The sequence below is a fragment of the Salmo trutta genome, chromosome 13 (assembly GCF_901001165.1).
Source record: "Salmo trutta chromosome 13, fSalTru1.1, whole genome shotgun sequence".
Lineage (NCBI taxonomy): Eukaryota > Metazoa > Chordata > Actinopteri > Salmoniformes > Salmonidae > Salmo > Salmo trutta.
In genome coordinates this window covers 56,925,189-56,952,730 of record NC_042969.1, presented here as the reverse complement: position 1 = coordinate 56,952,730, position 27,542 = coordinate 56,925,189, and the positions used below count along the sequence as shown (strand labels likewise).

General features: G+C 43.3%; 1 protein-coding gene across 2 annotated transcripts; it reads right to left on the bottom strand.

Moving 5' to 3' along the window:
• Nucleotides 1–2: 2 nt before the first annotated feature.
• Nucleotides 3–25,247, bottom strand: LOC115206126 (mitogen-activated protein kinase kinase kinase kinase 5). Of its 2 annotated transcripts, XM_029772740.1 has the most exons (33): nt 25,152–25,247; nt 24,925–25,037; nt 17,714–17,771; nt 16,686–16,776; nt 16,462–16,526; nt 15,702–15,757; nt 15,525–15,572; nt 14,884–14,926; nt 14,701–14,773; nt 14,457–14,588; nt 14,045–14,107; nt 13,826–13,907; nt 12,543–12,659; nt 12,276–12,357; nt 12,064–12,116; nt 11,456–11,517; nt 11,240–11,284; nt 11,111–11,131; nt 5,672–5,717; nt 4,805–4,964; nt 4,502–4,602; nt 4,312–4,353; nt 3,849–4,004; nt 3,526–3,586; nt 3,271–3,373; nt 2,943–3,001; nt 2,636–2,739; nt 1,930–2,107; nt 1,732–1,800; nt 1,483–1,575; nt 1,183–1,306; nt 965–1,090; nt 3–87 (listed from the first exon to the last, which is right to left on the bottom strand). In XM_029772740.1, exons 1-32 carry the CDS (start codon nt 25,213–25,215, stop codon nt 994–996), a joined length of 2,661 nt encoding a protein of 886 aa, XP_029628600.1. In that variant the 5' UTR covers nt 25,216–25,247; the 3' UTR covers nt 3–87; nt 965–993. The 2 variants fall into 2 exon arrangements, with proteins under 2 accessions (XP_029628600.1, XP_029628601.1); XM_029772741.1 differs by lacking the exons at nt 3–87; nt 25,152–25,247 and adding an exon at nt 25,135–25,151 and having other exon boundaries at nt 656–1,090.
• Nucleotides 25,248–27,542: the final 2,295 nt, after the last annotated feature.

Sequence of the window (27,542 nt, the reverse complement as noted above, 5' to 3'; positions counted from 1 at the left end):
CAGACTTTGGAAGATCTTTATTGGGCAATGTTCCCTATTTATTTGAATAGATTGTGATGGGAAGTGTGTCTGTGAGCCCGTGTAAGCCTGAGGATGAAAAAAGACAGTTTGGTCTCAGAGTAGACATAACATAGTAAACTTAATTCCAGGACACTCAAATTAGTATGACATGTTATGTTTGGTATGGTTGCATAAAACAGATTGTTCTTAAGGCAAAAACGAAAGTGGGGTGGATGGGTAGGCTTATAACGCGAACATCTATCAACCCAAAGGTTGCGATTTCAAATATCATCACAGACAATTTTAGCTAATTAGCAACTTTTCAACGATTTACTACTTTTTAGCTACTTTGCAACCATGTAGCACATTAGCTAACCCTTCCCATAACCCTAACCTTAAAACCCTTTAACCTAACTCTTAAACTTAACCCTAACCCCTAGCCTAGCTAATGTTAGCAAGCTAGCTAATGTTCGCCATCTAGCTAGAATTCGTAACATATCATACGTTTTGCAAATGCGTTACATATTGTACATTTTGCAAATTCATAACACATTATACATTTGGAAATTCATAACATATATAATATGAATTGTAATTCGTAACATATGAAATGGGTGATGGAAATCCATAAATGAATACATACCATACGAAACATAACATATCATACCAAACGGAGTGTCTCTGATTCACATACAGAATAATACGAAATGTTCTGAGACCAGGTTGCAGCAGAGGTCAAGTACTGTAGTACTGTTACAGGATAAATAGGTATTTGTGGAGGAATGAATGCACATGTGTGCCTGGGCACACTGCCTGTGTGGGCTGGCAGTGGAAGCACTCCATCTGATCCTAGATTGTGAGGGACGAATTCTGTCTGTGCTCCATTAAACCAGCAGCACAGCAGTGTTGTTGGGCATGGACACAATGCCATGGCTGCTGCTTGGAGCGTTCGCAGTGGTGCTACCTTGAGATTGGTCCCATGTGCTAGAGTTCTCAAGGTACTGGGACATAGTTCTCCGCAATCTCCAGGATGTACAGGTTACAGAGCCCCGAATTGTCCTCACTCTGCCGTGTCTCCATGACAACTATCCTGCAGGGGGTTATTAATGGGTTAATCAAAACTATATTTACTTGATTGTGTGTGTGAGTGTGTATCCCATGAAAGTATACAGGCACACATACCGGTCTGATCCCACTAGACGGTAGGTCTTCTTGGGGTCTGTGATCTCCTGCAGTACGTCTGGGCCCTCTCCTCTCCTCTGCCAGCCATGACGCCACACAGCCAGCAGAGTGTTCTCAAAATACACTGAACAAGACACAGACAGACAGACAGACAGACAGACAGACAGACAGACAGACAGACAGACAGACGGAGAGAATGTGCATTAGGTCCTCTGTCTCCCAATACCCCCCCCCCACACCCCTCAAACCTCACAATGATTTATCATGATGACCATGCTCCTCTACTCCTCCTCTTCTTACCTACAGCTTCCACATCAAAAGTGAAAGTAGTCTCAGCTTGAATTATCCGGTGGCTCCTCTGCACACCCTCCAGGTCCACAATATGTACTGAATCTATTCAAAGGCGAGAGAGGTACACACACATTAGCCCTTCCTACACATTTTCCTCATATAGATTGATAGAGACACCGTCATTCAGGGGTTAAAACAGACTTGGTCTGTAACTAGCCTACTCTTCCTGAGGATGGTGATGTTAACAACATGACTTACTCTCAATGAGCACCAGCAGAGTGTTACAGTCCAGCTGGTTCACCTGCACGGTGTCAGGACACCGGCTCTCTGGAACACAAACACACAGTTCCAACACATCTGTAAGATTGGTCCAAACTAAGAACAAAGCTCACAATTCCATTGAACTGTATGTTCATAGAAACAAGCATGCTCTGGGATGTGTTCAGTTCATAGTACCTAAGCCAGTGTTGGTGAACCAAGAGGTGTTGGAGTTGAGGTTCATGTTGTCCAGTTTAATGGGCTGCTCAGGACTGGGACCCCTGTGTACCCCAATACACACTAGAGGGTACTCCTGCTGCGGTGCCACCATCATCTTAAACACATGCAGGGGACTGGGCAGAGGGAAGTCAAAGTGCTGCAGGGGACAAATACACATAGTCAGCGAAGTAGTCAGGGAAGTAGTCAGCGAAGTAGTCAGCGAAGTAGTCAGGGAAGTAGTCAGCGAAGTAGTCAGCGAAGTAGTCAGGGAAGTAGTCAGCGAAGTAGTCAGCGAAGTAGTCAGGGAAGTAGTCAGCGAAGTAGTCAGCGAAGTAGTCAGCGAAGTAGTCAGGGAAGTAGTCAGGGAAGTAGTCAGCGAAGTAGTCAGGGTAGTAGTCAGCGAAGTAGTCAGCGAAGTAGTCAGGGTAGTAGTCAGCGAAGTAGTCAGCGAAGTAGTCAGGGAAGTCAGGGTCTGTCAGCTGTGACAGTAGACGTGACTACAGGGTTGTCTCTAGTAGGGGGAAAACGATTTGAAGCGGTGTGAAACAGGGAACAATTATCTGAACTTATCCGATAAGATCTTTTTCAAACTGTTTTGCTACGATGTGCCCTACTGAAGGACCCAGGAAGACAGTGGGCAGCAGGATGATGAGAAGGGATGCTGTGGGATCCTGTGTGTACTCACCTTGATGAGCATGAACTTATGCATGGGCTCGTACCACTGCAGGAGCACCACACTGGTCTCCAGGGCACAGCACAGGAACACACAACCCTGCTGCACGTTACTGGCTGCACGGAGCAAGGGGGAGATAGAAGAGGACCTCAGCATTCTAGTATAACAGTCATTTAGCAGACACATTGATCTAAATCATCTTTGACTTCAAACCCACTCGTGTTACAAGCACAATACTACAACTGAAGTTCAGTGAATGAACCGCCTGAACCCTTTTTTTATCAAGCTAAACAGAACTTCTCAAATTCTCTTTTCTCACCCACTGAGCAGGTCTTGCAGCCTTTGGTGTCCGGTATCTTACATGACACCGCAAACTTCCTGCAAATAAGAAAGAAAATGTATGTTGATATGTAATAGTAAATACAGAGGGAAACATTGTTATAATCAACAACAAACACCAGGGTTGTATTCACTAGGAACGAAGCGGAAGGAAACGGGACGAAACAGGGGTGGGACTACAACTGAGCTTAATAAGAAATAAGAAAACGAAATGCTTGTTTTGCTTTTCTGTTGGGGAAGGCTTTGCTACGGTGTTCACTGATGAATAAGACCCAGCACTAGCGTATGGCATTGAGTTGTAGGGTTACCTAGGCAATAGTCTGTGGGTTGGCAAGGCCACCATTCGCTGCTCCTTTCGGGCCTGCTCATACAGCTCCTTCAGTAAGTGAGAATGGAGCTGGGATGACTTACCTGTGGACGAAAACACACACACACACACACACACACACACACACACACACACACACACACACACACACACACACACACACACACATATATTTCAGTCTATTTATTTGACAGATGTTAGTATTGTAGAATGTCTATGGCTTGCTGGATCTCACCTGATATTGACATGAGGACATTACTAATGGTGTAAACCCAGCTGCACTTTCCTGGATAGAGCTGCAGGAGAGATTCGGGCAATGAGAACATTTCAAGGGTTTTCGAGTTAGGTAGAGATTACAAGCAATATCAAAGCAAAATGCAATACTGCAGCAATAACATCCATTTTACTGAATTGTACAGTCATAGCTGTAGAGCTTAATCTCTAAAACCCTAAGTTTAGCCTCACTGTAGCTCTGGTCCAGGGCGTTAGGACACGTTCAACTCGGGACCAGATCTAGCTTCACTGCAGACATAGAAAGACATTAGAGCAGATTCTCACCAGCTCCATGGTGGCCTCTGAGCTGTTCAGGTTGAGGGTGTAGATCCCCTCGTCTGCTCCCAGGATCAGGTGGTGGTCTTTGGTGGTCGGATGGTCCCACGACGTTGAACAATTCACTTTCAACGGACAGCCATGGAATACTTTCTTAAAGTACACCTAGAGAGGAGGTGGAGAACAGGACCCATATTCATAAACTGTTTCAGTGTAGGAGAGCTGATCTAGGATCAGTTCCCCCGTGTCCATATCATCTGAATCATTATGATAAACTAATCTGATCCTAGATCTGTACTGCTACTCTGAGACGCTTTATAAATATGGGCCCAGGAGTCACTGTCATTGTTCGTAGTGTGTGTATAGTGTTCCACATAAAGGTGTGAGTAAGTCTCAGTGCATCAATACAGAGTTACAGTAACTGTCGTAAGAGGTGGAGCGACATACTCGTGAGACTGGTGGACAAACTTACTGGAGGTTTCTTCAGCACAGGGCTGGCACATTCAACTGGATCCTGTAATAGAAAACAGACACATACTCTAATCATGCATATTGGAATCAGTTTATCCACATTTCTGCGAGCCAACAAGTGATGAGTTTTCCTGGTCCTCCTCTTAGAAGGAAAAATGAAATGCTGTTTTAATTCCTGGTCCCATCCATACCTGGGGGGGCTGTCTCCTTCTCCTGTCTTTCTTGGGGGGCAGCTCAGGTGGTTGGAGGTCCGCTGGTCTGTCTGTTATGTGTAATGGGAAGGAAACAGGGTCTACAGGGGACACAGTCATGTTGTTACTTTACATTAGAGAGCATGGAGAAGATGTGCTTCAGGGTAAATGTCATAGGTCAAAGGTCATTCACTGTACATGGTACAGTATACAATTCAGAAGGGACAACAGGGCTATCAAATTAAGATCCTATAACGGTAACTGTAGGTAACAAATAGGGATAAGAGTGGAGCTGGCACTCACCGGAGTTGACGTTTCGCTGGGAGCGCGGACGGGGGACGGGGCGTGTGTGGGTGGCACTAGAGGTCCGGAGGAGGGGCGAGGGGGCGTAGAGGGAGTGAAGTGTCCGGCCATGTTCGTCCTCTCCTGTCACAATCTCCTCTGAACTGGGACAAACTTTGGGCTGCGTGGGCACAGTGGTGTAAAGTACTTAAGTAAAAAGACTTTAAAGTACTACTTATGTAATTTTTGGGGGGTATCTGTACTTTACTATTTATATTTTGGGCAACTTTTACTTTTACTTCACTACATTCCAAAAAAACATTTTACTCCACTACATTCCAAAAAAACATTTTACTCCATACATTTTCCCTGACTCCCAAAAGTACTCGTTACATTTTGAATGCTTTGCAGGACAGGAAAATGGTCCAATTCACACACTTATCAAGAGAACATCCCTGGTCATCTCTACTGCCTCTGATCTAGCGGACTCACTAAACACAAATTATTCGTTTGTAAATTATGTCTGAGTGTTGGAGTGTGCCCTTGGCTATCCGTAAATTGAAAAAATGGTGCCGTCTCGTTTGCTTAATGTAAGGAATTTTAAATGATTTATACTTTTACGTTTGATACTTAAGTATATTTAAAACCAAATACTTTTAGACTTTTACTCAAGTAGTATTTTACTGGGTGACTTTTACTTGAGTCATTTTCTATTAAGGTATCTTTACTCTTACTCAAGTATGACAATGGGGTACTTTTTCCACAACTGCGTGGGCATATGAGGTCAAGCACTGGAAATGTGGCTTTTATCAACTTTATGCTGTAGGCTATGTCAACACCATATTCATAATGAATGGCCATAGTTTAGAAAATGTAGTGTTTGTTTACCTTAGGAGGGAGTGGGGGTGGGATGTCATCTAGTGGGATTGTTACACTGTTCAGGGAGAAACAGAAATAGTTCAGTGTTTCAGATTGTTGTTTTCATCCAAATCTTTGGATCTCTTTTCCCATGAAGCTCTGTTAAATAGACGGGTTGGCTGACAATGTCACGAAAATGATGTGCACATCAACATGGCCAGAAGGTGGGCATTATCATTCTGGACGGTCAGCTAGCTAGCAACAATTACAAGAAGCTGCCATGTGGGGAATCGTAGGCGGCTCATTTCAGCTCTTTGTATCTTGTTATTGATACCATGTCTTGTTTTGAGGTGTTTAGACTGACGACATGTCTATGTTAATATCCAGTACAAAAAAAGATTGCAGTTTTGAAAAGTACTGCAGTAAAAAAAAAAAAAGGTGTTATTTTGGACACAGTATTTGTAGCATACTGCAGTTATACTGCACTCTGACCACAATCTGTTTTCCTAAGGGTTGGCAAAAATGTGCTAGCTAGCTAACCAACAACTGTAACAATGTATTTGAGAGACATCAAGTGCTCATTGTGCAAATGTATTTATGTTTTCAATAAACATTTGGAGACTAAATATAGTTTACATGTTGTCAACATTCTAAGCCAACCCTGTCTATTTTGTCCCATTTGTATTTGTATTTGTATTTATTAAGGATCCCCAAGGCAGCAGCTACTCTTCCTGGGGTCCAGCAACATTAAGATAGTTATATAGAATTTAAAATATTACATTTCATAACACTGACTGGCAACAGAGCTGTATTGGCTGTCTAGATGTGCAAGGAGTTGACTCCTAGTAGGGGGGTATAAATATATGTTCTTGTGTAATCATGTCTTTGCAGCTGTTTGACCCAGTGGGTGAATAAACTTGGTTTGAGCTTTTTACTAGTTGTCCGTGAGTTTTTACTCTGTTTGTTCAGAACATAACAGTTGGCGTTGTCGACAGGATTCACCACGATTTACAGTCGAACTAGAGTTCGAATCAGTGAAACAGGAGCCGGCACCAAAAACAAGGTAGGCACAGTTCCTACACCTTTTACCACTCATTCAGACATCTTGGGAAGATGAGAGTCGTAGGCTGAACCAATTATAGGATACTGACCTAGAAAGCCTGAGTTTATTCAGTAGGCTCATTGTGTAATGACCAGTCGTAAATATTTGGTGTAGGGTAGGTTCCGTAAGGTTAGGTCCCGAGTGGCGTTGTTCCTCTGTGAGATCCATAACTAAGCCATGGTGTAGGTGTAACGCGGGTCGTACAAAGGGGATCAAGGCGCGGCGTGTGAAGTGCTCATATCTTACTTTAATGAAACACTAATACAAAAACAACAAAACGACCGACAACAGTTCCATCAGGTGAACATACACTAAACAGGAAACAACTACCCACAAACCACAGGGGAAAAAAACACCCCTACTAAATATGACCTCCAATTAGAGGCAATGAGGAACAGCTGCCTCCAATTGAAGGTCAACCCAATAAACCTCAACATAGAAATAGATAACTAGAACTCAAGCATAGAAATAGAGAACATAGAACAAACAAAAAACACCCCCCCGTCACGCCCTGACCACTCTACCATAGAAAATAACAACTTATATTGGTCAGGACGTGACAGTACCCCCCCCCCCCCAAAGGTGCAGACTCCGAATGCACACAAAAACAACCCCAAACCTAAAGGGAGGGAAGGGAGGGTGAAAAAATGTCTATGGCAGCGGCTCTGGTTCCGGGCGTAATACCCCCACCGCCCGCTGATCCCCCCACTTCTGTTTGTCCGGAGGAACCAGACCATGGATCATCCTTGGAGGCTTCGGACTGCCAACCGCTGCCGAAGACTCTGGGCTAAAAGCCGCCGCTGAAGACTCTGGGTTGCAGACCGCCGCCGAAGACTCTGGGCTGCAGACCGCCGCCGAAGGCTCTGGGCTGCAGACCGCCGCCGAAGGCTCAGTGCTGCAGACCGCCGCCGAAGGCCGAGTGCTCACAACAGGCACTGGCTGTACCGGGTTATGGATGCGCACTGGAGGGACAGTGCGAGGAGCAGGAATTGGTCTCACTGGACTGGGAAGACACACTAATGGCCGAGTGCTCACAGCAGGCACTGGCTGTACCGGGTTATGGAGGCGCACTGGAGGGCCAGTGCGGGGAGCAGGAACAGGACGTACTGGACTGGGCAGGCACATTGGAGGCCTGGTGTGTGGGGCTGGCTTAGGAGGCGCCAGACTAATAACACGCACCTCAGGGCTAGTGCGGGGAGCAGGAACAGGACGTACTGGACTGGGCAGGCGCACTAGAGGCCTGATGCGTGGAGCTGGCTTTGGAGGTGCCAGACTAGTAACACGCACCTCAGGGCTAGTGCGGGGAGCAGGAACAGGACGTACTAATGGCCGAGTGCTCACAGCAGGCACTGGCTGTACCGGGTTATGGCTGCGCACTGAAAGGAGAGTGCGAGGAGCAGGCATAGGACTTACTGGACTATGGAGGCGCACTGGAGGCCTGGTGCGTGGGGCTGGCTTTGGAGGCGCCAGACTAGTAACATGCACCTCAGGGCTAGTGCGGGAAGCAGGAACAGGATATACTGGATTATGGAGGCGTACTGGAGAGAGAGTGCAAGAAGCAGGCACATGCTCACCACAATAATCACGGGGAGTTGGCTCAGGGCTCACCCCTGGCCTAGCCAAACTACCCATGTGCCCCCCAAAACATTTTTTTTGGGGCTGCCTCTCGTTCTTCCCCGGTAGGCTCCAATATCTATCAATGACTTGCCCCCAAGTCCAGTTTCTCTTCTCCATCCATTCCGTGTACAACCAGGTGTCCTCTGCCCGGGCACGCCACTTGATCCAGTCATGGTGGGTAGTTCTGTAACGCAGATCGTACAAAGGGGACCAAGGCGCGGCATGTGAAGTGCTCATATTTAACATTCATGAAACACTATAACAAAATAACAAAACGACCGTCAACAGTTCCGTCAGGTGAACATACAGGAAACAACTACCCACAAACAACAGGAAAAAACACCCCTACTAAATATGACCTCCAATTAGAGGCAACGAGGAACAGCTGCCTCCAATTGAAGGTCAATCCCCAAAAAAACAACCTAGATATAGACAAACTAGGAATCCAACATAGAAATAGTGAACATAGAACAAACACAAAAACACCCCCTGTCACGCCCTGACCACTCTACCATAGAAAATAACAACTTATATTGGTCAGGACGTGACAGTAGGGTAGGTTCCGTAAGGATAGGTCCCGAGTGGGGTTGTTCCTCTGTGAGATCCATAACTAACCCATGGTGTAGGGTAGATTCCGTAAGGATAGGTCCCGAGTGGGGTTGTTCCTCTGTGAGATCCATAACTAACCCATGGTGTAGGGTAGGTTCCGTAAGGATAGGACCCGAGTGGGGTTGTTCCTCTGTGAGATCCATAACTAACCCATGGTGTAGGGTAGGTTCCGTAAGGATAGGTCCCGAGTGGGGTTGTTCCTCTGTGAGATCCATAACTAACCCATGGTGTAGGGTAGGTTCCGTAAGGATAGGACCCGAGTGGGGTTGTTCCTCTGTGAGATCCATAACTAACCCATGGTGTAGGGTAGGTTCCGTAAGGATAGGTCCCGAGTGGGGTTGTTCCTCTGTGAGATCCATAACTAACCCACGGTGTAGGGTAGGTTCCGTAAGGATAGGTCCCGAGTGGGGTTGTTCCTCTGTGAGATCCATAACTAACCCACGGTGTAGGGTAGGTTCCGTAAGGATAGGTCCCGAGTGGGGTTGTTCCTCTGTGAGATCCATAACTAACCCACGGTGTAGGGTAGGTTCCGTAAGGATAGGTCCCGAGTGGGGTTGTTCCTCTGTGAGATCCATAACTAACCCACGGTGTAGGGTAGGTTCCGTAAGGATAGGACCCTAGTGGGGTTGTTCCTCTGTGAGATCCATAACTAACCCACGGTGTAGGGTAGGTTCCGTAAGGATAGGACCCGAGTGGGGTTGTTCCTCTGTGAGATCCATAACTAACCCATGGTGTAGGGTAGGTTCCGTAAGGATAGGTCCCGAGTGGGGTTGTTCCTCTGTGAGATCCATAACTAACCCATGGTGTAGGGTAGGTTCCGTAAGGATAGGACCCGAGTGGGGTTGTTCCTCTGTGAGATCCATAACTAACCCATGGTGTAGGGTAGGTTCCGTAAGGATAGGACCCGAGTGGGGTTGTTCCTCTGTGAGATCCATAACTAACCCATGGTGTAGGGTAGGTTCAGTAAGGATAGGACCCGAGTGGGGTTGTTCCTCTGTGAGATCCATAACTAACCCACGGTGTAGGGTAGGTTCCGTAAGGATAGGACCCGAGTGGGGTTGTTCCTCTGTGAGATCCATAACTAACCCATGGTGTAGGGTAGGTTCCGTAAGGATAGGTCCCGAGTGGAGCTGGTTCTCTGCGAGATTCGTGGGTGACACTACAGTGTAAGGTAGGTTCTGTGTAGGATAGGTCCCTAGTGGGGGTGTTCCCCTGCAAGATCCGTAATTGGGACGAAAGTCCCAGCCGTGGTGGCCGTGAGGCCGTAGAGTGTGTGTGTGTGTGTATGGATAAATTGTCATGCTTGTGTAGTAGTACGAAAGATTGTAGAGAAGTAGCCCAGAAGGACAAAGGACAGAAGTGCACACGATGGAGAATAGGAGATATCTGAGAATATCTGTGCTGATGAAACATTGTCAGTGAGTGGGAATGTGGATGGTGATAAAAGGTTACCTATAAGTTCTGAAGGAGAGCCCCATCCAAGATATTCAAATGTTGTTTGAACATGATTTGTGTGTTTTAGCAGAAGCAATAAGGAGAGAGGTTAGTTTATGCCCTATTGGGGCTGGGAACCGTGCCAGATTATGTGAAAATAGGAAGACAGATGTGAATAATTTTGGTTATGTGTGTTGTCAACAACAGTGATATGTGAAGTGTGACACTGGTATAAGACAGCTGTTTGACCCAGTGGGTGAATAAACTTGGTTTGAGCTTTTTACTAGTTGTCTGTGAGTTTTTACTCCATTTGTTCAGAACCTAACCATGGTAAAGACAATGATGTTGAGCGAAGTCCATCCACTCCATCCCAACTGAGAAATACAGTACACTCTTAGAAAAAAAAGGTTATTTGTCATAGGAGAACCCTTTGACGAACCCTTTTTGGTTCCACCTAGAACCCTTTACAAAAAGGGTTATCCTTTGGGGAGAGCCGAAGAACCCTTTTGGAACCCTTCTTTCTAACAGTGTACATCCGGACCTGTATTCACTAAGTGTCTCAGAGTAGGAGTGCTAATCTAGGATCAGTTTAATCATAATGGATAAGAGAGGTCTCCTTAAACTCCTACTTTGGGACTGTATGAATATGGGCTCAGAAATACAGATGAGAGTGAATGGGTGAAGTATGTCTCAGTAGGCTTGCTTACCTTCTGGTGCAGATGGTCGGACTGTGGAAAGAAGATGGAGAGAGGGTGGTCAAACAGCTCAGATAAATGTACAACTGAAGATATTTCAATAAATGAATGAATGAATAGTCAAGTGTGCGATATGATTACATGTCCACGTCATCATAGTCATCATCTGAGTCCATGCATTGGTCTCTATGGGGAAGAGAGAAAGGGAAGGAGATCAACACAGTGCCAGATAAGATCGGTAGTCAATAGTCGTCTCCTCATTACTTATTGGATCCTTTGTCCTGTAAGTGGTAAACTTGGAGATGATGGAGACATCAGTCAGTGTGTTATTGGTTTGCTGAGCAGTAATCCCCATACCTGATTAGGCTCTTGTCACTGCCAGTGGATTCCAGTGTGTGCCACTGCACTGTAGACCGTACCTGAAGTACAGAAAGACAATGACAGAAGACTCTGATCAATAAGATACGCAGGCCTACATTTGTATCCACACTAGGAAGCACAGTGGTACACAGGCATGGATACCACCACAGGTACAGTGGTGTAAAGTATTCAGTATAAACTATCAAAATAAAGAAAGTCGCACACTCCATGTATAATCTCCCAGCAATGTAATGGGTATTTATGGTCAATTTATGGTAAATACCCATTAAATTGCTGGGAGATTATACATGGAGTGTGCGACTTTCTTTATTTTGATAGTTTATAGTTTATTTGCCGTTAGTCAGCACCTCCACACAAACTATTATTCTGGGTGTGCGCCAGCTCATGTTTTTTTATGCAATGTATTAAGTAAAAATACTTTAAAGTACTACTTAACTCGAGTAGTATTTTACTGGCTGACTTTCACTTTTACTTGAGTAACTTTCTATTAAGGTATCTATACCTTTACTCAAGTATGACAATTGGGTACTTTTTCTACCACTGCCCACACACACTCATATACAGTCATACACACACACACTTACCATTGCTTCTGGTGAGGCTGTCTTTACTGGCCTCCTGGTGTAGAGCTGCTCCACTGATAACACACACACACACACACACACACACACACACACACACACCAATCCAGTGATTAGTCGCACATCTATACAACCGATTACCTTTCCTGGACAGGTTCACAAAGAAATAAAAAGGAAAAAAAGAAGGAAAAAATATATATATATATATTTCTCACAGCTGATGTCAGAGTTGGTTCTCTCTGCCTGATTGTGTCTGTTAATGGAGTGAATCCTTCTCAAGGAGCCGGGTATCACAACCTATCGGAGATATAGGAGATATCACCATATAGCCATTCTTACATTTTACATGTCTTTTACAATGTGTGATCATGTTTACTGATGTGTATCATTCATGTGTATTGTGTATACAAGGTATATTACTATATGATATTACAGTGTGTGTGTATGTTTGATTGTGGAGGGTATGTGTGCGATGCTCTGACCTCCACCTCCTCCTCCTCAGATGGCAGCGAGGGCTTCAGTTTCTCAGGGTGATGCAGCTTCTCCAGCAGATCCAAGATCAGATCCTGTCTCAGACACGGCTGGGTCAGAAACAGGTGCTGCAGGAATTAAAGAGAGAAAGAGACAGAGAGAGACAGAGAGAGACAGAAAGAGAGAGACAGAGAAAGATAGAGAGAGACAGAAAGAGAGAGAGAGGGAAATCAAGGAGAGAAAAAGGTGTACACTGATTACAAGAGATGAATAGATGAGCTCAAGTTTCAACTTTATTTGTGGGCTAGTACATGAAGTCATAGGGCTGCCATCAATAGACACATACACTGAGTGTACATAGGCTGACCAGGTGAATCCAAGTGAAAGCTATGATCTCTTATTGATGTCAATTGTTAAATCCACTTCAATCAGTGTAGATGAAGGGGAGGAGACAGGTTAAAAAAGGTTTTTAGGCCTTGTGGCATGAACTGCAACGCTGCTGGGTTTTTCACGTTCAACAGTTTCCGGTGTGTTTCAGGAATGGCCCACCACCCAAAGGACATCCAACCAACTTGACACAACTGTGGGAAGCATTGGAGTCGACATGGGCCAGCATCCCTGTGGAACTCTTTCGACACCTTTCCCTGAATAATTGAGGCTGTTCTGAGCGCAAAAGGGGGTGCAACTCAATATCAACACCATATTCGTTTGGTATACTGATTGTATATAATAGGCCTACTAGTGATTGACAGCAGCAGCACAAAAGTATAGCAAGCCAAAGTCACCTAATAAGTAAAGTGCTCAGTGCATTTTCAGATCCTCTAGTCAACAACATATCAACAACGTGCCGACAAAAAAAACATCATCAACGTCAACACCACCATCATCAACAACATATTACGGTCGTCATCCTCAACATCATCATCATCATCCCAAGCCTACCACCTTCTCTTTCCTGTATTGAAAAGGGCAATGGCCGTAAGGGTGAAGGAGTGCTTGTACCTGTTAGTCTTAACAGTGGGGAATCTAAACTGGGAGCCAGAGGACCTGCTACTCATGTTGTAGGGGCTGGGAACAGTCAGACAGGATGGCTTTCTGCCTTTCTCACCCCTTCTCTGTTGTACAGGTCAGACAGACTACTCTGCTGCACTCCTGTGATCTTACTGCCCACTTTCACTATTGTAGCTAGTGCATTTGAAGAAAAGTGAGGGAAGGAGAAAGAGGACCGGTGGGTGAGTGAGTGAGATCTAGCAGAGAAGAGAGACATTCTCTGAGTTTCTTGAGGTTTACTCACTGTCAGCATCTTTGAGGCACTGGGTCTCTTCTTAGTGTTCCTGATCAGCATTGCCTTGACAAAGTTATAGAAAATCGAGGACCTAACATCAAAGTGGTGGAAGAAAATACTGTTGTTTTAACCAACTGCATATTACAGACTGTAGATGAATTGACGGAATTAAAGAATACAGGTATCATTGCCACAGCTCAGGTGGATAGTAATGGTTTTACTGCATACCATTTGGCCTTTTCCTTTAGTTTAGGAGGTTGGTAGCCACTTTTGGACATGAGGAACAGCACCCTGAGAAAAGACAAGACTTTGATGTGAGGTCCGTGTGTCTTTCTGTCCGTGTGTGTGTGTGTGTGTTTTTGTGGGTGTGTGTATGTGTGTGTCGTCACAGGTCGACATTGTAACTAAGAATGAGTTCTTAATTGACTTACCTGTATAAATAAAGGTGAAATGAAATGTAAAAAAGTGGGGGTAGGCATGTGCATAAACGGCATGCATGAATGTACATACAACTGGAACATGAGGGGGTGTAGAAAGAGGAACGTCTTGATTCTTTCTGCGGGGAGTGTGAATGTAAGAAAGAATGTTGTGTGTGTGTGTGTGTGTGTGTGACAGGAATGATTTGTGTGTGTGTCATTACCGTAGTGGGTGCACATCGAACAATGGGGGCTGCAGCTCAGCCAGCTCGATAGCAGTGATTCCTACAGACCACACGTCACACAGCTCGTTGTAACCCCCCTTTATCTCCACGGCAGCCACCTCTGGCGCCATCCTGGAAGACACGGGCAACCGCAACCGCTACCATCAACATCAAGACCATCTGACATCAGACCCAACCTCAAGAAGAGCCAAAGGGAGGGGACTCATTTGACCTTCAACCTCACCAGTAAGGAGTCCCGATGAAGGACATCCGCCGTGCCAGAGTAGCCGTGATCTGTGCCGAAATCCCAAAATCCGCTAAACAGCCAGATAAATACGTCACTTATTTAATGTGAGGACAAAAATCTATGATTTCAGTGTCATTATTTACTTCCTGATTATTGTATTAGGGCTTCACAGTCACAAACCTAGCTTCACCTCTCCTTGGTCATTCAGGAGGATGTTGGCACCCTGGACAACAGGAAGAAGAGACAAAAGTGATCATGACAGAGCAATGTGTACAGTATATGCTGTCTGGACAGCATGCAAACATTGCATCATAATTTAAAGCAAGCCTTGTCTGAGCCAGAACGGCCCATAGCGACAGACTAGCGTCCTGTCTAGTAGTTGTACTAGTACAGTGGGGGGAAAAAGTATTTGATCCCCTGCTGATTTTGTACGTTTGCCCACTGACAAAGAAAGGATCAGTCTATAATTTGAATGGTAGGTTTATTTGAACAGTGAGAGACAGAATAACAACAAAAATATCCAGAAAAACGCATGTCAGAAATGTTATAAATTGATTTGCATTTTAATGAGGGAAATAAGTATTTGACCCCCTCTCAATCAGAAAGATTTCTGGCTCCCAGGTGTCTTTTATACAGGTAACGAGCTGAGATTAGGAGCACACTCTTAAAGGGAGTGCTCCTAACCACAGCTTGTTACCTGTAAAAAAGACACCTGTCCACAAAAGCAATCAATCAATCAATCAGATTCCAAACTCTCCACCATAACTGTTTTAAGCATAACTCATCCCAATAGATTAGGGAGTCAACCCTGGTCATTTCACCTTTATATCTCTGTGAATCTTCTTCTGGCCATGTAAGTAATCCAGACCCTGCAGGTAGACAGTTAGTACACTGTTACGTGTTGATATCAAAGCTAGAGATATCAAAACTATTACCTAAAACAGCCAAGTGACATGTTATCCATGCTATATTGTAATGTGTGATATGAGTGGTCTAACCTGCAACATCTCCCTGCAGACAAATGCAATCTGAAGCTCAGAGAGAGGTCCGGTCACTAGAGGGAGAGAAGAGAGGGTGTGAAGTAGGACACTGTTTTATAAACTCTGTTACAGTTGTAGATCGTAATCTGGTCCAGTTCACCCACACACACACACACACACACACACATTTCTCTAGAGGACGAAGTGACAAATGTCTTAAGAAGCACAGCAGTCGATAATGAGTAATTTATGATCACTCAGATTAAATCTATAAAAATAGGCGAATGCAGAAGATGTTTTGGGCGGAGGGGTTTTATAGCGTAATGGTAAATGGTGATACACTCGTAGAAAAAAGTGTTCCAAAAGGGATTTTTGGCTGTCCTCATAGGATAACCCTTTTTGGTTCCATGTAAAACTCTCCTCGCCTACGGGGACAGCTGAAGAACCATTTTAGGTTATAGATAGCACCTTTTTTTACAAGAGTGTAGGTGACCTTTAAGAGTGTTGCTGTGTTTGAACTTTGTGCACATCCTAACGTGACAAAACTTCCTGCCAGAGGTACTTCACAGAGTAAACCCTGCTGGTTGTGAGACTGATCTGGAGTCAAAGCCTGATCAAACAGATTTATTTATCTTTCATCCAAACATACTGTAGATCTCCTCTCACCTTTTGTTAGTCTAACAGTTTGACCTTCCTCCTCAGAGTTTTCTCAGTTAATACATCACAAATCAACCTAAGCTGACACACACACAACATACACACACACACACACACACACCTTGGTAGACATCCTGGAGAGAGCCTCCTCCACAGAACTCCATGCAGATCGACAGCGTGTTGGCCCTGGAAACGCACACACATCTGTCATATTAAAGGTTTATACTCCCAGTAACTTTATCATGATCACAACTGATAATATTCCCAATGAATCTGTATCATCCCATTCCAACTAGAGTATGATATGTGGCTGTGCGTGGCAGGGCCTGCTCACAGCCCACTCACCGTATATAGCTGCCATAGTAGGCCACAATGTTGCAGTGCTTGCAGCTCTTCACAATGACGATCTCCTGCTGGATCACTGAGAAGTCCTCCTCTGTGTGGGAAAAGGTCATATCATATCATTTTAAACCATGTACCACACTGCAGTGTATATGGATGTCAGATGATGTCACAATATAGCACCACAACATCATCTTGGTTTGTAACCAATTCTTTTTGTGGAACGGTTACATTTAACAACGGCATTACTGCGGAAATCTGATACCAATGTGGATTGAAAGGTTTGTTTCTTTCAGACCTGGATTCAAATACTACTTGAAATAATTTCAAATACTATATTTGTGCTCAATTAAGCTTGCCTGTTGTAATGGAACCAATATAAATGTCTAGAATGACCAAACTCCACCCACCTGGCACTCCAGACAGGTTAAAGCAAACGCTCCAAGTATTTGAAAGATATGAAATAGTATTTGAACCAATGATGTATATAAACCCTGGATTGCTGATGCTATGTATTGGCCATTGAGAGGCTTCGAAGCCACCGGTCGGCCATCTTGGCACTCCCCAGTAGGCGCTGTCCTCCATAGGAATGAATAGAATTCTACAGTATTTCAATTAAATGTTTCAAGGACAAAATTACATGTATTTAAGTATTTTTTGTTGTTGTAGTGGGGACAGTAACATTAGTAATCTCAAAAAATCATACTTTAAGAATTAAAAAAAAAAATATATATATATATATATATATATAGATCTTTTTTAATTTGTATGTTTAGCTCACATAATATAATTTCAAGTATGCATTAAGGTGTCTGTAATAGAATAAACATGGCAAAAACGAATGTAGACATTAATAAATGCATTTCTATAGATTCCAAAACATTTTTTACACCGGTGGAGGAGTACCAAGATGGAGGCATGGTGGCTTCAACACAGCGCCCCCATCAGTCATCTAGTGTAAATATAAATAATTGATTTGAGCCCATGTGTGGTCTCTAGTATCTGTAGTAACAGAGGGGGGGTTCTTTTACCTGGCTCCATTTTGATGACCTTGATGGCCGCCAGCTCCCCGTTCTGCTTGTTCCGAGCCTGAGTAACAGACAGCTGCATCAGTCAGTGGACTTGTTATGGAAGGAGAGTATAACCTGATTCACTGACCTCAGGACAGATCATGTTGGGTCTATAAGTGTATGCGACAATTACTTTCCATTGAAAAACTGTGTTCATTATCTGTTGAGACTTGATATGGTGTAGCTTTACTGTGGCGTTCACTGTTTTATTTACTGTGCTAAAAAGATCTGTGGTCTGTTGTGAGGAAACACCTACCAGGACTGTCCAGACTGTCCTATTTACTTCTGCATTGCCCAATCACACACCCTACATAGACTAGAGCACACCAATGAGAGACCCTGTTTGTTGGTTGACACAACAACACTAAACATACAGTTGAAGTCAGAAGTTTACATACACCTTAGCCAAATACATTTAAGCAAATTTTTTCATAATTCCTGACATTTAATCCTAGTAAAAATTCCCTGTCTTAGGTCAGTTAGGATCACCACAGTATTTTAAGAATGTGAAATGTCAGAAGAATAGTAAAGATAATTATTTATTTCAGCTTTTATTTCTTTCATCACATTCCCAGTGGGTCAGAAGTTTACATACACTCAATTAGTATTTGGGCGCATTGCCTTTAAATTGTTTAACTTGGGTCAAACATTTCAGGTAGCCTTCCACAAGCTTCCCACAATAAGTTGGGTGAATTTTGGCCCATTCCTCTTGACAGAGCTGGTGTAACTGAGTCAGGATTCTAGGCCCCCTTGCTCGCACACACTTTTTCTGCCCACAAATTTTCTATAGGATTGAGGTCGGGGTTTTGTGATGGCCACTCCAATACCTTGATTTTGTTGTCCTTAAGACATTTTGCCACAACTTTGGAATTTTGCTTGGGGTCATTGTCCATTTGGAAGACCCATTTGCGACCAAGCTTTAACTTCCTGACTGATGTCTTGAGATGTTGCTTCAATATATCCACATAATTTTCCATCCTCATGATGCCATCTATTTTGTGAAGTGCACCAGTCCCTCCTGCAGCATAGCACCCCCACAACATGATGTTGCCACCACCGTGCTTCACGGTTGGGATGGTGTTCTTCGGCTTGCAAGCCTCCTCCTTTTTCCTCCAAACATAACGATGGTCATTATGGCCAAACAGTCAAACAGTTCTATTTTTGTTTCATCAGACCAGAGGACATTTCTCCAAAAAGTCCGATCTTTGTCCCCATGTGCAGTTGCAAACTGAAGTCTGGCTTTTTTATGGCGGTTTTGGAGCAGTGGCTTCTTCCTTGCTGAGCGGCCTTTCAGGTTATGTCGATATAGGACTCGTTTTACTGTGGATATAGATACTTTTGTACTTGTTTCCTCCAGCATCTTCACAAGATCCTTTGCTGTTGTTCTGAGATTAATTTGCACTTTTTACACCAAAGTACGTTCATCTCTAGGAGACAGAACGCGTCTCCTTCCTGAGCGGTATGATGGCTGCGTGGTCCCATGGTGTTTATTCTTGCGTACTATTGTTTGTACAGATGAACGTGGTACCTTCAGGCATTTGGAAATTGCTCACAAGGATGAACCAGACTTATGGAGGTCTACAATTTTTTTCTGAGGTCTTGGCTGATTTCTTTTGATTTTCCTATGATGTCAAGCAAAGAGGCACTGAGTTTGAAGGTAGGCCTTGAAATACATCCACAGGTACACCTCCAATTGACTCAAATTATGTCAATTAGCCTATCAGAAGCTTCTAAAGCCATGAGATTATTTTCTGGAATTTTCCAAGCTGTTTAAAAGGCACAGTCAACTTAGTGTATGTAAACTTCTGACCCACTGGAATTGTGATACAGTGAGTTATAAGTGAAATAATCTGTCTGTAAACAATTGTTGGAAAAATGACTTGTGTCATGCACAAAGTAGATGTCCTAAACGAGTTGCCAAAACTATAGTTTGTTAACAAGAAATTTGTGGAGTGGTTGAAAAACAAGTTTTAATGACTCCAACCTAAATGTATGTAAACCTCCGACTTCAACTGTAGCCCCTGGGTGTGCACAGTGGAAAGTAGGCAGACAATAGGGCGGGGTTAGCTGGCGGGGGACTGGGTTGAGTGGAGAGAGATGGTCACTGAAGGAAAGCCACAAAACAAACAGTGCTCCTCTCACAGACCACTGGAAACATTGTGATCGAAGTCAGGCCGTTTCCATGGTGACGTCACTGACATTATTGACAGATTGACACCACACAGATGCAGACACTCACCAGCTCTTATACTCATAGAGGATGAAGTGACAAATGTCTTAAGAAGCACAGCAGTCGATAATGATGAGTGACTTATGATCCCTCAAATGAAATCTATAAAAATAGGCGAATGCAGAAGATGTTTTGGGCGGAGGAGTTTGTGTGTGTGTGTGTGTGTGTGTGTGTGTGTGTATGTGTGTGTGTGTATGTGTGTGTGTATAGGTTAGGTTAGAGTAAGGGAGAAAAAAATCAGCCTAACAAAAAGTAAGAGGTCATCTACAGTTCTACTTTGTGAAGTACCACTGGGAGGAAGTTATGTTATGAGTTCAAAAGTTCAAACACAATGACACTCTTAAAGGTCACCTGTCACCATTTACCATTACACTGTAAGTCTTGAGCAGCTACCCTTGTGGGGACATACAATTCAGTCCCATTCAAAATCCTATTTTCATTAACCCCAAACCCTAACCCGTACCCTAACCTTAACCCAAAAACCTTACATTTACATTTTAGTCATTTAGCAGACGCTCTTATCCAGAGTGACTTACAGTAGTGAATGCATATATTTCATAAATTTTTTCCGTACTGGTCCCCCGTGGGAATCGAACCCACAACCCTGGCGTTGCAAACACCATGCTCTACCAACTGAGCCACACGGGACCTTAACCCTAGCTCCTAACTCTAAAACTAACCCTAGCTCCTAACCCTAACCCTATACCTAATTCTAACCCTATACCTAACCCTAACCCTATACCTAACCCTAACCCTATACCTAACCCTAACCCTATACCTAACTCTAACCCTATACCTAACCCTAACCCTATTCCTAACCCTAACCCTATACCTAACTCTAACCCTATACCTAACCCTAACCCTATTCCTAACCCTAACCCTATACCTAACCCTAACCCTATACCTAACCCTAACCCTATACCTAACTCTAACCCTATACCTAACCCTAACCCTATTCCTAACCCTAACCCTATACCTAACTCTAACCCTATACCTAACCCTAACCCTATTCCTAACCCTAACCCTATACCTAACTCTAACCCTAACACTAATTCTAACGTTAACCCTCAACTTCCTAGAAATAGCATTTGACCTTGTGGGGACCATCAAAATGTCCCCAGTTGGTTCAATTTTTGTTTGTTTCCTATTGTTGTGGGTACTTCTACAAGTCTAGTTAAACACGTCCACATACACACACACACACACACACACACACACATTATTTCTTGTGAAGTGTAGATACTATAAATACCAATGACTCTCTCACTTCTTTAATTCCACTTTCTGGCCTGTTGTCAAAGATTGCACCTGGCACAGCATGTCAGTGCATTTTATTGGCCGAGACACATTACAGTAACCCACTGTTTTCAGAATTCTAAGTATTGTGGCTCGGGCTGAAACTCAACCTTAACCTGTCCTTCTTAGTTTGGTACACAATGAGTCAATGCATTTGAGCCTGTGGGATAAATTCTATTGCATCGAGAACTTGAGATTGTGTAAGTAGTTCTTCTGAATTTCACATTAGTAGGATCCCTGCTTACAAACACAACAAGTCTACTTCCATAGAGGGTAAATCCATTTGAATTCAACCACTTTTTGAAAGTATCCATAAATGTTTGCCCATGGAAGAAGTGGTCAGAAAGTGACTTTTTGGACCTGAATTCCAAAACATTCAGGTGATAGAGGTGCTCAAATTTGACATATCCCCACCATACTATGAGTCATCCATGTCTTCATCACTGGAAAAGATAAACGGTTGAATTTGATATCATTTAAAAGCTTACTAACAAGGTTGTCAAACTATTTTAGAACTTCTTGGAAAACATTTTTTAAATGAAGATTATGACATACATTTTCGTTTAGTGTTAATTATCGAAAAACATGTGAACTCAGATTTGTTTCATATTCCCATATGTAGTAGCTTAGACCCTACCTTACATCATCTGAGGTTTTTGTGTTGAGCCCACCATCAGTTGAGAAACAACATGCTCTTGAATACAGGGTGGGTGTCATTTCAATCATTGAAATTTTTTTTCATAGAATGGACCTATCCCTTCAGACCACTGTAATTTAGCTGGTACACCATTGACATTTAAATAGAATTGACATTTCTACTTCTAATTACTACGACAAAGATGGATGCCGGTCCACCCACCGTCGAATGTCAACTTAAATGTCTATTCTATCATCTTTATTTCTAGGATTTCAATACTTTCCTATGGAGGACTGACATAATTATTTAAAACAACAGATATTACCATTCACGTCAACATTCTAGGATGTGTGGACCTCCAACCATCTTTGCGGTACCATTTGAAAGTAGACATTTCTATTTTATTCCCATTTTAGGCCATTTATCAGCCAAAACATGACACCTACCCTGTATTCAAGAGCATGTTGTGCCTCAACTGATGGCGGGCACAAGAAAACCCCTCAGATGATGGAAAATAGGGTCTAAGCTACAACATATGCAAATATGAGAAGAAAAAAAAAGATTTACGTGTTTTTAGATCATTTACATTTAAGGTTATCAAAAATGAAATTGTTATAAAAAAAACTTTTTTTTTCAAGGTATTATAAAACAGTTTGACAAACCTGTTTGTAAGCTTTTAAATTAAATACATCTTAACTGTTTATCTTTTCCAGTGATCACTGTCTCATGGTATGCAAAATAGGTCAACTTTGAGCATCTTTATTTCTTGAATGTTTTGGCATTCAGGTCCAAAACGTCACTTTTATGACCACTTCTACAATGGGCAAATACTGTATGTATGGAAGGTTTAGTTCAAATCAAACGGGGTGGTATTAAAAAGTGATTGAATTCAAATGGATTGAACCTAGATAGAGGATAGGAGTTGAAGTTGAAAAAAAGAGTCTTAGCCAAATGTGTACCCAAAAAAGTATTCTGCTTTCATAGAACAGTGTGCTGAAGCAGAAGTACAAAGTTACCAACACATAAAACCCCACAGCTCTTTCAATTACTGAGCTTCATGTTGTTGCCCAACAAGAACAACTTGCCACGATAATGAACATATGAGACATTGACAGAAGTCCAGGTATTTTTCTGGTGTTTACTTTTGTTTCCTTGACCGCCCCCACCCCAGCCCCTCCAGACACTTAACGTAGGCAGCATGCAAACCAAACATTTTCTTCCTCTCCCCCACATGCTAGTTAAATAAAGGTTAAATAAAAAAAATACAAAAATGCTCACTCAAGGCTGGCCTGTTTCCTTGACACTGTGGGTAAGCAAAGTGCCGCATCTGCAGGTCTCCATCAGTGTTCAGTTTGCTTGTTGAATCAACACATAGGCCTTAGAGAGTGGATAAGTGTGTGTGTGTGCCTGTGTGTTTGTGTGTGTGTGGGACTATGTGTGTGTATGTGTCAGATTGTGTGTATGTGCCTGTGGGTGAGTGTATTATAGTGAAAGCCCTTGTGGCTTCAGTGCTTTGAATGTGTATTTATTCACTTTGCAGAAAAAACTGTTTGCAGACATTGCTACCGTAAGTTGTTGAAAAAATGCAAAGTACTGTGAAAATAGAGCAGAATCTATCGATGGCCTCCGTTTCTCTCTGGAGAGGAAGTGCGCTCCATATTCCTCATACTTTGCATCAGTCACATGTACAGCGGGCAAGCTGCTGAACATAGCAGCTAGCATACTCTGCTAATGCTCGTTCAGAAAGGCCATTCATGATATTGTAAAATCTTTGTCATTTTTATACAATACCATTACTGACATTGTAGAGTGTAGCAGGATTATGGAAAGGGGTATACATTCCACATAGGATACACAATTTGCACCAAATGTTCCTTATGGAATAAAAGTGAAAACGGTATGCTTCACATTGAAATCATGCTAAACTGTAGCATTAGCGTCCAACACAGAGAAGGCACATAGCAACTGAATGAAATGATCATGGCTGGTGGTGAATAGCACACTCATCATGTGGTGTTCAAACAGGTGCAAAGCACACTGCATTTCTGCAAAGTTCTGTGACAGGAGACAATATGACTTACTCAGAGATAGAATGTGTCCTTGCAACTTGTAGAAACCAAGTGTTACTGCAGGATACAGTTTGATATTGCCTCCCAACATCCATGCATATCAATGATTAAGCTTCTGTATTTGTTTTAATGGATGTGATGTTCCAGCTCACTTATTGGTCACATCCTTTACGCACCTATCCTGATTCAAGGTTAACACATTGTGTATCTAATGTGGTCACAATAAATGTGTCTTTAGGACAGTGAATTATCCAGAGCAGTGACTGTTTGTCTTGTTCCAACACAGTTACTGACTGAGAAGACATTCTGCCCAAAACTACCACATACAAAGCCACAGTGTAACTGGCTGGGGTTGAGCTGTGAGGGGTAAACACAACTGACCTCATGCTAAGAGTATAGGACTCAGTTACCTCAAGAAAGACAACATAGGTCAACCTCTATTCCCTGGTGAGCTATGAGCCAATCTTTCACTATTTGAGGAAACATATTCCACAGAACTGAGATAAAGCAAGAGTGATACAAGTGTGCTTTACTATAATACACTTTTAGGTAATACAAAGGGCCATATTAATTTACTAAAAGTGAAAGATGAAGAGACAAAGGAAACCTGTATATGAAAAAAGTTAATCTAAAATATATTTATAAAACCACTTAACAGGAATTACAAAAAAAAACAAAGTCTAAATTCCCTGAGAATGTGAATGAAATAATCCAACAAGGTTAATTTACTTGAGACATTATTTAGGCCTACATGAAATCAAACCATTGCCTGCCCCCACAAATACAATCTTAAATGGAAAATGTTACTGTTAATCAGACTATTGACATTTGAAACACAGGCCACCATTAGAAGCATGGCAAAAACAGTTAAAAGCACAACAACAAGGTAGCATAATACTCTCTGAAAATGTCCTGGTTGTGAGTTGTTTTAATCTCTGACCTTGTAAACTTCGCCATAGGTGCCTCCACCGACCCGGAGCAGAATCTCAAAGTCCTCCTGGGGGTTCCGGGTGGAGATATCCAGTGCAGCCCGGTTCTGGGAGTCCATTACTCCTGGGGCATGGCATAAACACACACACACAGACGTAAACTCCCTCCACTGACTGCTGTTCCTGCTGAGGCGAACAAACACCACACCACTCTCTCTCACCTTCCTTCTTCACTCACCACTTAGACCTCCCTCCCTCTGGTCTCTTTCTTCTCTCTCTGTTGCATGCTCAGTGAAGCTCATTTACATTTACTCTGGTTTTATTTCCTGTTGGGTGTATGTCTGTGAAGGTATGAGTGTATGAAAGAGAGAAAGAGAGAGAGACAGAGAGGGGGGGAGGGAGAGAGAGGGAATGAGACTTAGTTTCACCATTGGCTTTTTTACGTTATTTGTGTGTGTGCGTGCGTGCGGGCGTGCGTGTGTGCGTGAGTGCGTGCATGTGTGCGTGCGTGCATGTGTGCGTGTGTGTGTGTGTTCGTGTGTGTGTGTTTGTGTGTGCGTGCAGCTGTGCTGCTCGGTTTTCTGTGTGGGTTCTTTCTTGTCACTTGGGCATGCCTGAAGAGGTGTGAGCTACAAATCTGCAACACTGCTCTCGTTTGGAGCCATTTATAATGGCCTGACTTCCTGTACAGCTACAGTAGAATGTCGATACACATGAGTAACAAGAATAGTGTTAAACATTAAACCATTATTTGCCATGCTTCAGAGTGGTAGCGTTCATTATCTAAAATATTACTTCCAATGAAGAAACTTGAAAAGAACATTCTGACGCATACTTTACCGTGAAATGCTTAGTTACGAGCCCTCCCCAACTATGCAGAGTCAAAAATAATAATAATTAACACAAGAGGAATAAAATACACAAGAATGGAGCTATATACAGGAAGTACCAGTACCAGATCAATGTGGAGCTATATACAGGGAGTACCAGTACCAGATCAATGTGGAGCTTTATACAGGGAGTACCAGTACCAGATCACTGTGGAGCTATATACAGGGAGTACCAGTACCAGATCAATGTGGAGCTATATACAGGGAGTACCAGTACCAGATCACTGTGAAGCTATATACAGGGAGTACCAGTACCAGATCACTGTGGAGCTATATACAGGAGGTACCAGTACCAGATCACTGTGGAGCTATATACAGGAAGTACCAGTACCAGATCACTGTGGAGCTATATACAGGAAGTACCAGTACCAGATCACTGTGGAGCTATATACAGGGAGTACCAGTACCAGATCACTTTGGAGCTATATACAGGGAGTACCAGTACCAGATCACTTTGGAGCTATATACAGGAAGTGCCAGTACCAGATCACTTTGGAGCTATATACAGGAAGTACCAGTACCAGATCACTGTGGAGCTATATACAGGAAGTACCAATACCAGATCACTGTGGAGCTATATCAAATCAAATCAAATCAAATCAAATTTATTTATATAGCCCTTCGTACATCAGCTGAAATCTCAAAGTGCTGTACAGAAACCCAGCCTAAAACCCCAAACAGCAAGCAATGCATGTGAAAGAAGCACGGTGGCTGGGAAAAACTCCCTAGGAAAAACTCCTGAGAAAGGCCAAAAACCTAGGAAGAAACCTAGAGAGGAACCAGGCTATGAGGGGTGGCCAGTCCTCTTCTGGCTGTGCCGGGTGGATATTATAACAGAACATGGTCAAGATGTTAAAATGTTCGTAAATGACCAGCATGGTCAAATAATAATAATCATAGTAATTGTCGAGGGTGCAACAAGCACGTCCGGTGAACAGGTCTGGGTTCCGTAGCCGCAGGCAGAACAGTTGAAACTGGAGCAGCAGCATGGCCAGGTGGACTGGGGACAGCAAGGAGTCATCATGCCAGGTAGTCCTAGGGCTCAGGTCCTCCGAGAGAAAGAAAGAAAGAGAGAATTAGAGAGAGCATATTTACATTCACACAGGACACTGGATAAGACAAGAGAATACTCCAGATGTAACAGACTGACCCTGTTACATCTGGAGCTCTATAGGAGAAAGCCCTACCTCCAGCCGTTTGCTTAGAAATTCTAGGGACAATTAGGAGGCCTGCGTCTTGTGACCGTAGCGTACCAGATCACTATATAGCTCCAAAGTGATCTGGTACTGGTATATCCAGGAAGTACCAGTACCAGAACACTTTGGAGCTATATACAGGGAGTACCAGTACCAGATCACTTTGGAGCTATATACAGGAAGTGCCAGTACCAGATCAACATGGAGCTATATACAGAGAGTACCAGTACCAGATCACTTTGGAGCTATATACAGGAAGTACCAGTACTAGATCAACATGGAGCTATATACAGGAAGTACCAGTACCAGATCACTGTGGAGCTATATACAGGAAGTACCAGTACCAGATCACTGTGGAACTATATACAGGAAGTACCAGTACCAGATCACTTTGGAGCTATATACAGGGAGTACCAGTACCAGATCACTTTGGATCTATATACAGGGAGTACCAGTACCAGATCAATGTGGAGCTATATACAGGGAGTACCAGTACCAGATCACTGTGGAGCTATATACAGGAAGTACCAGTACCAGATCAAC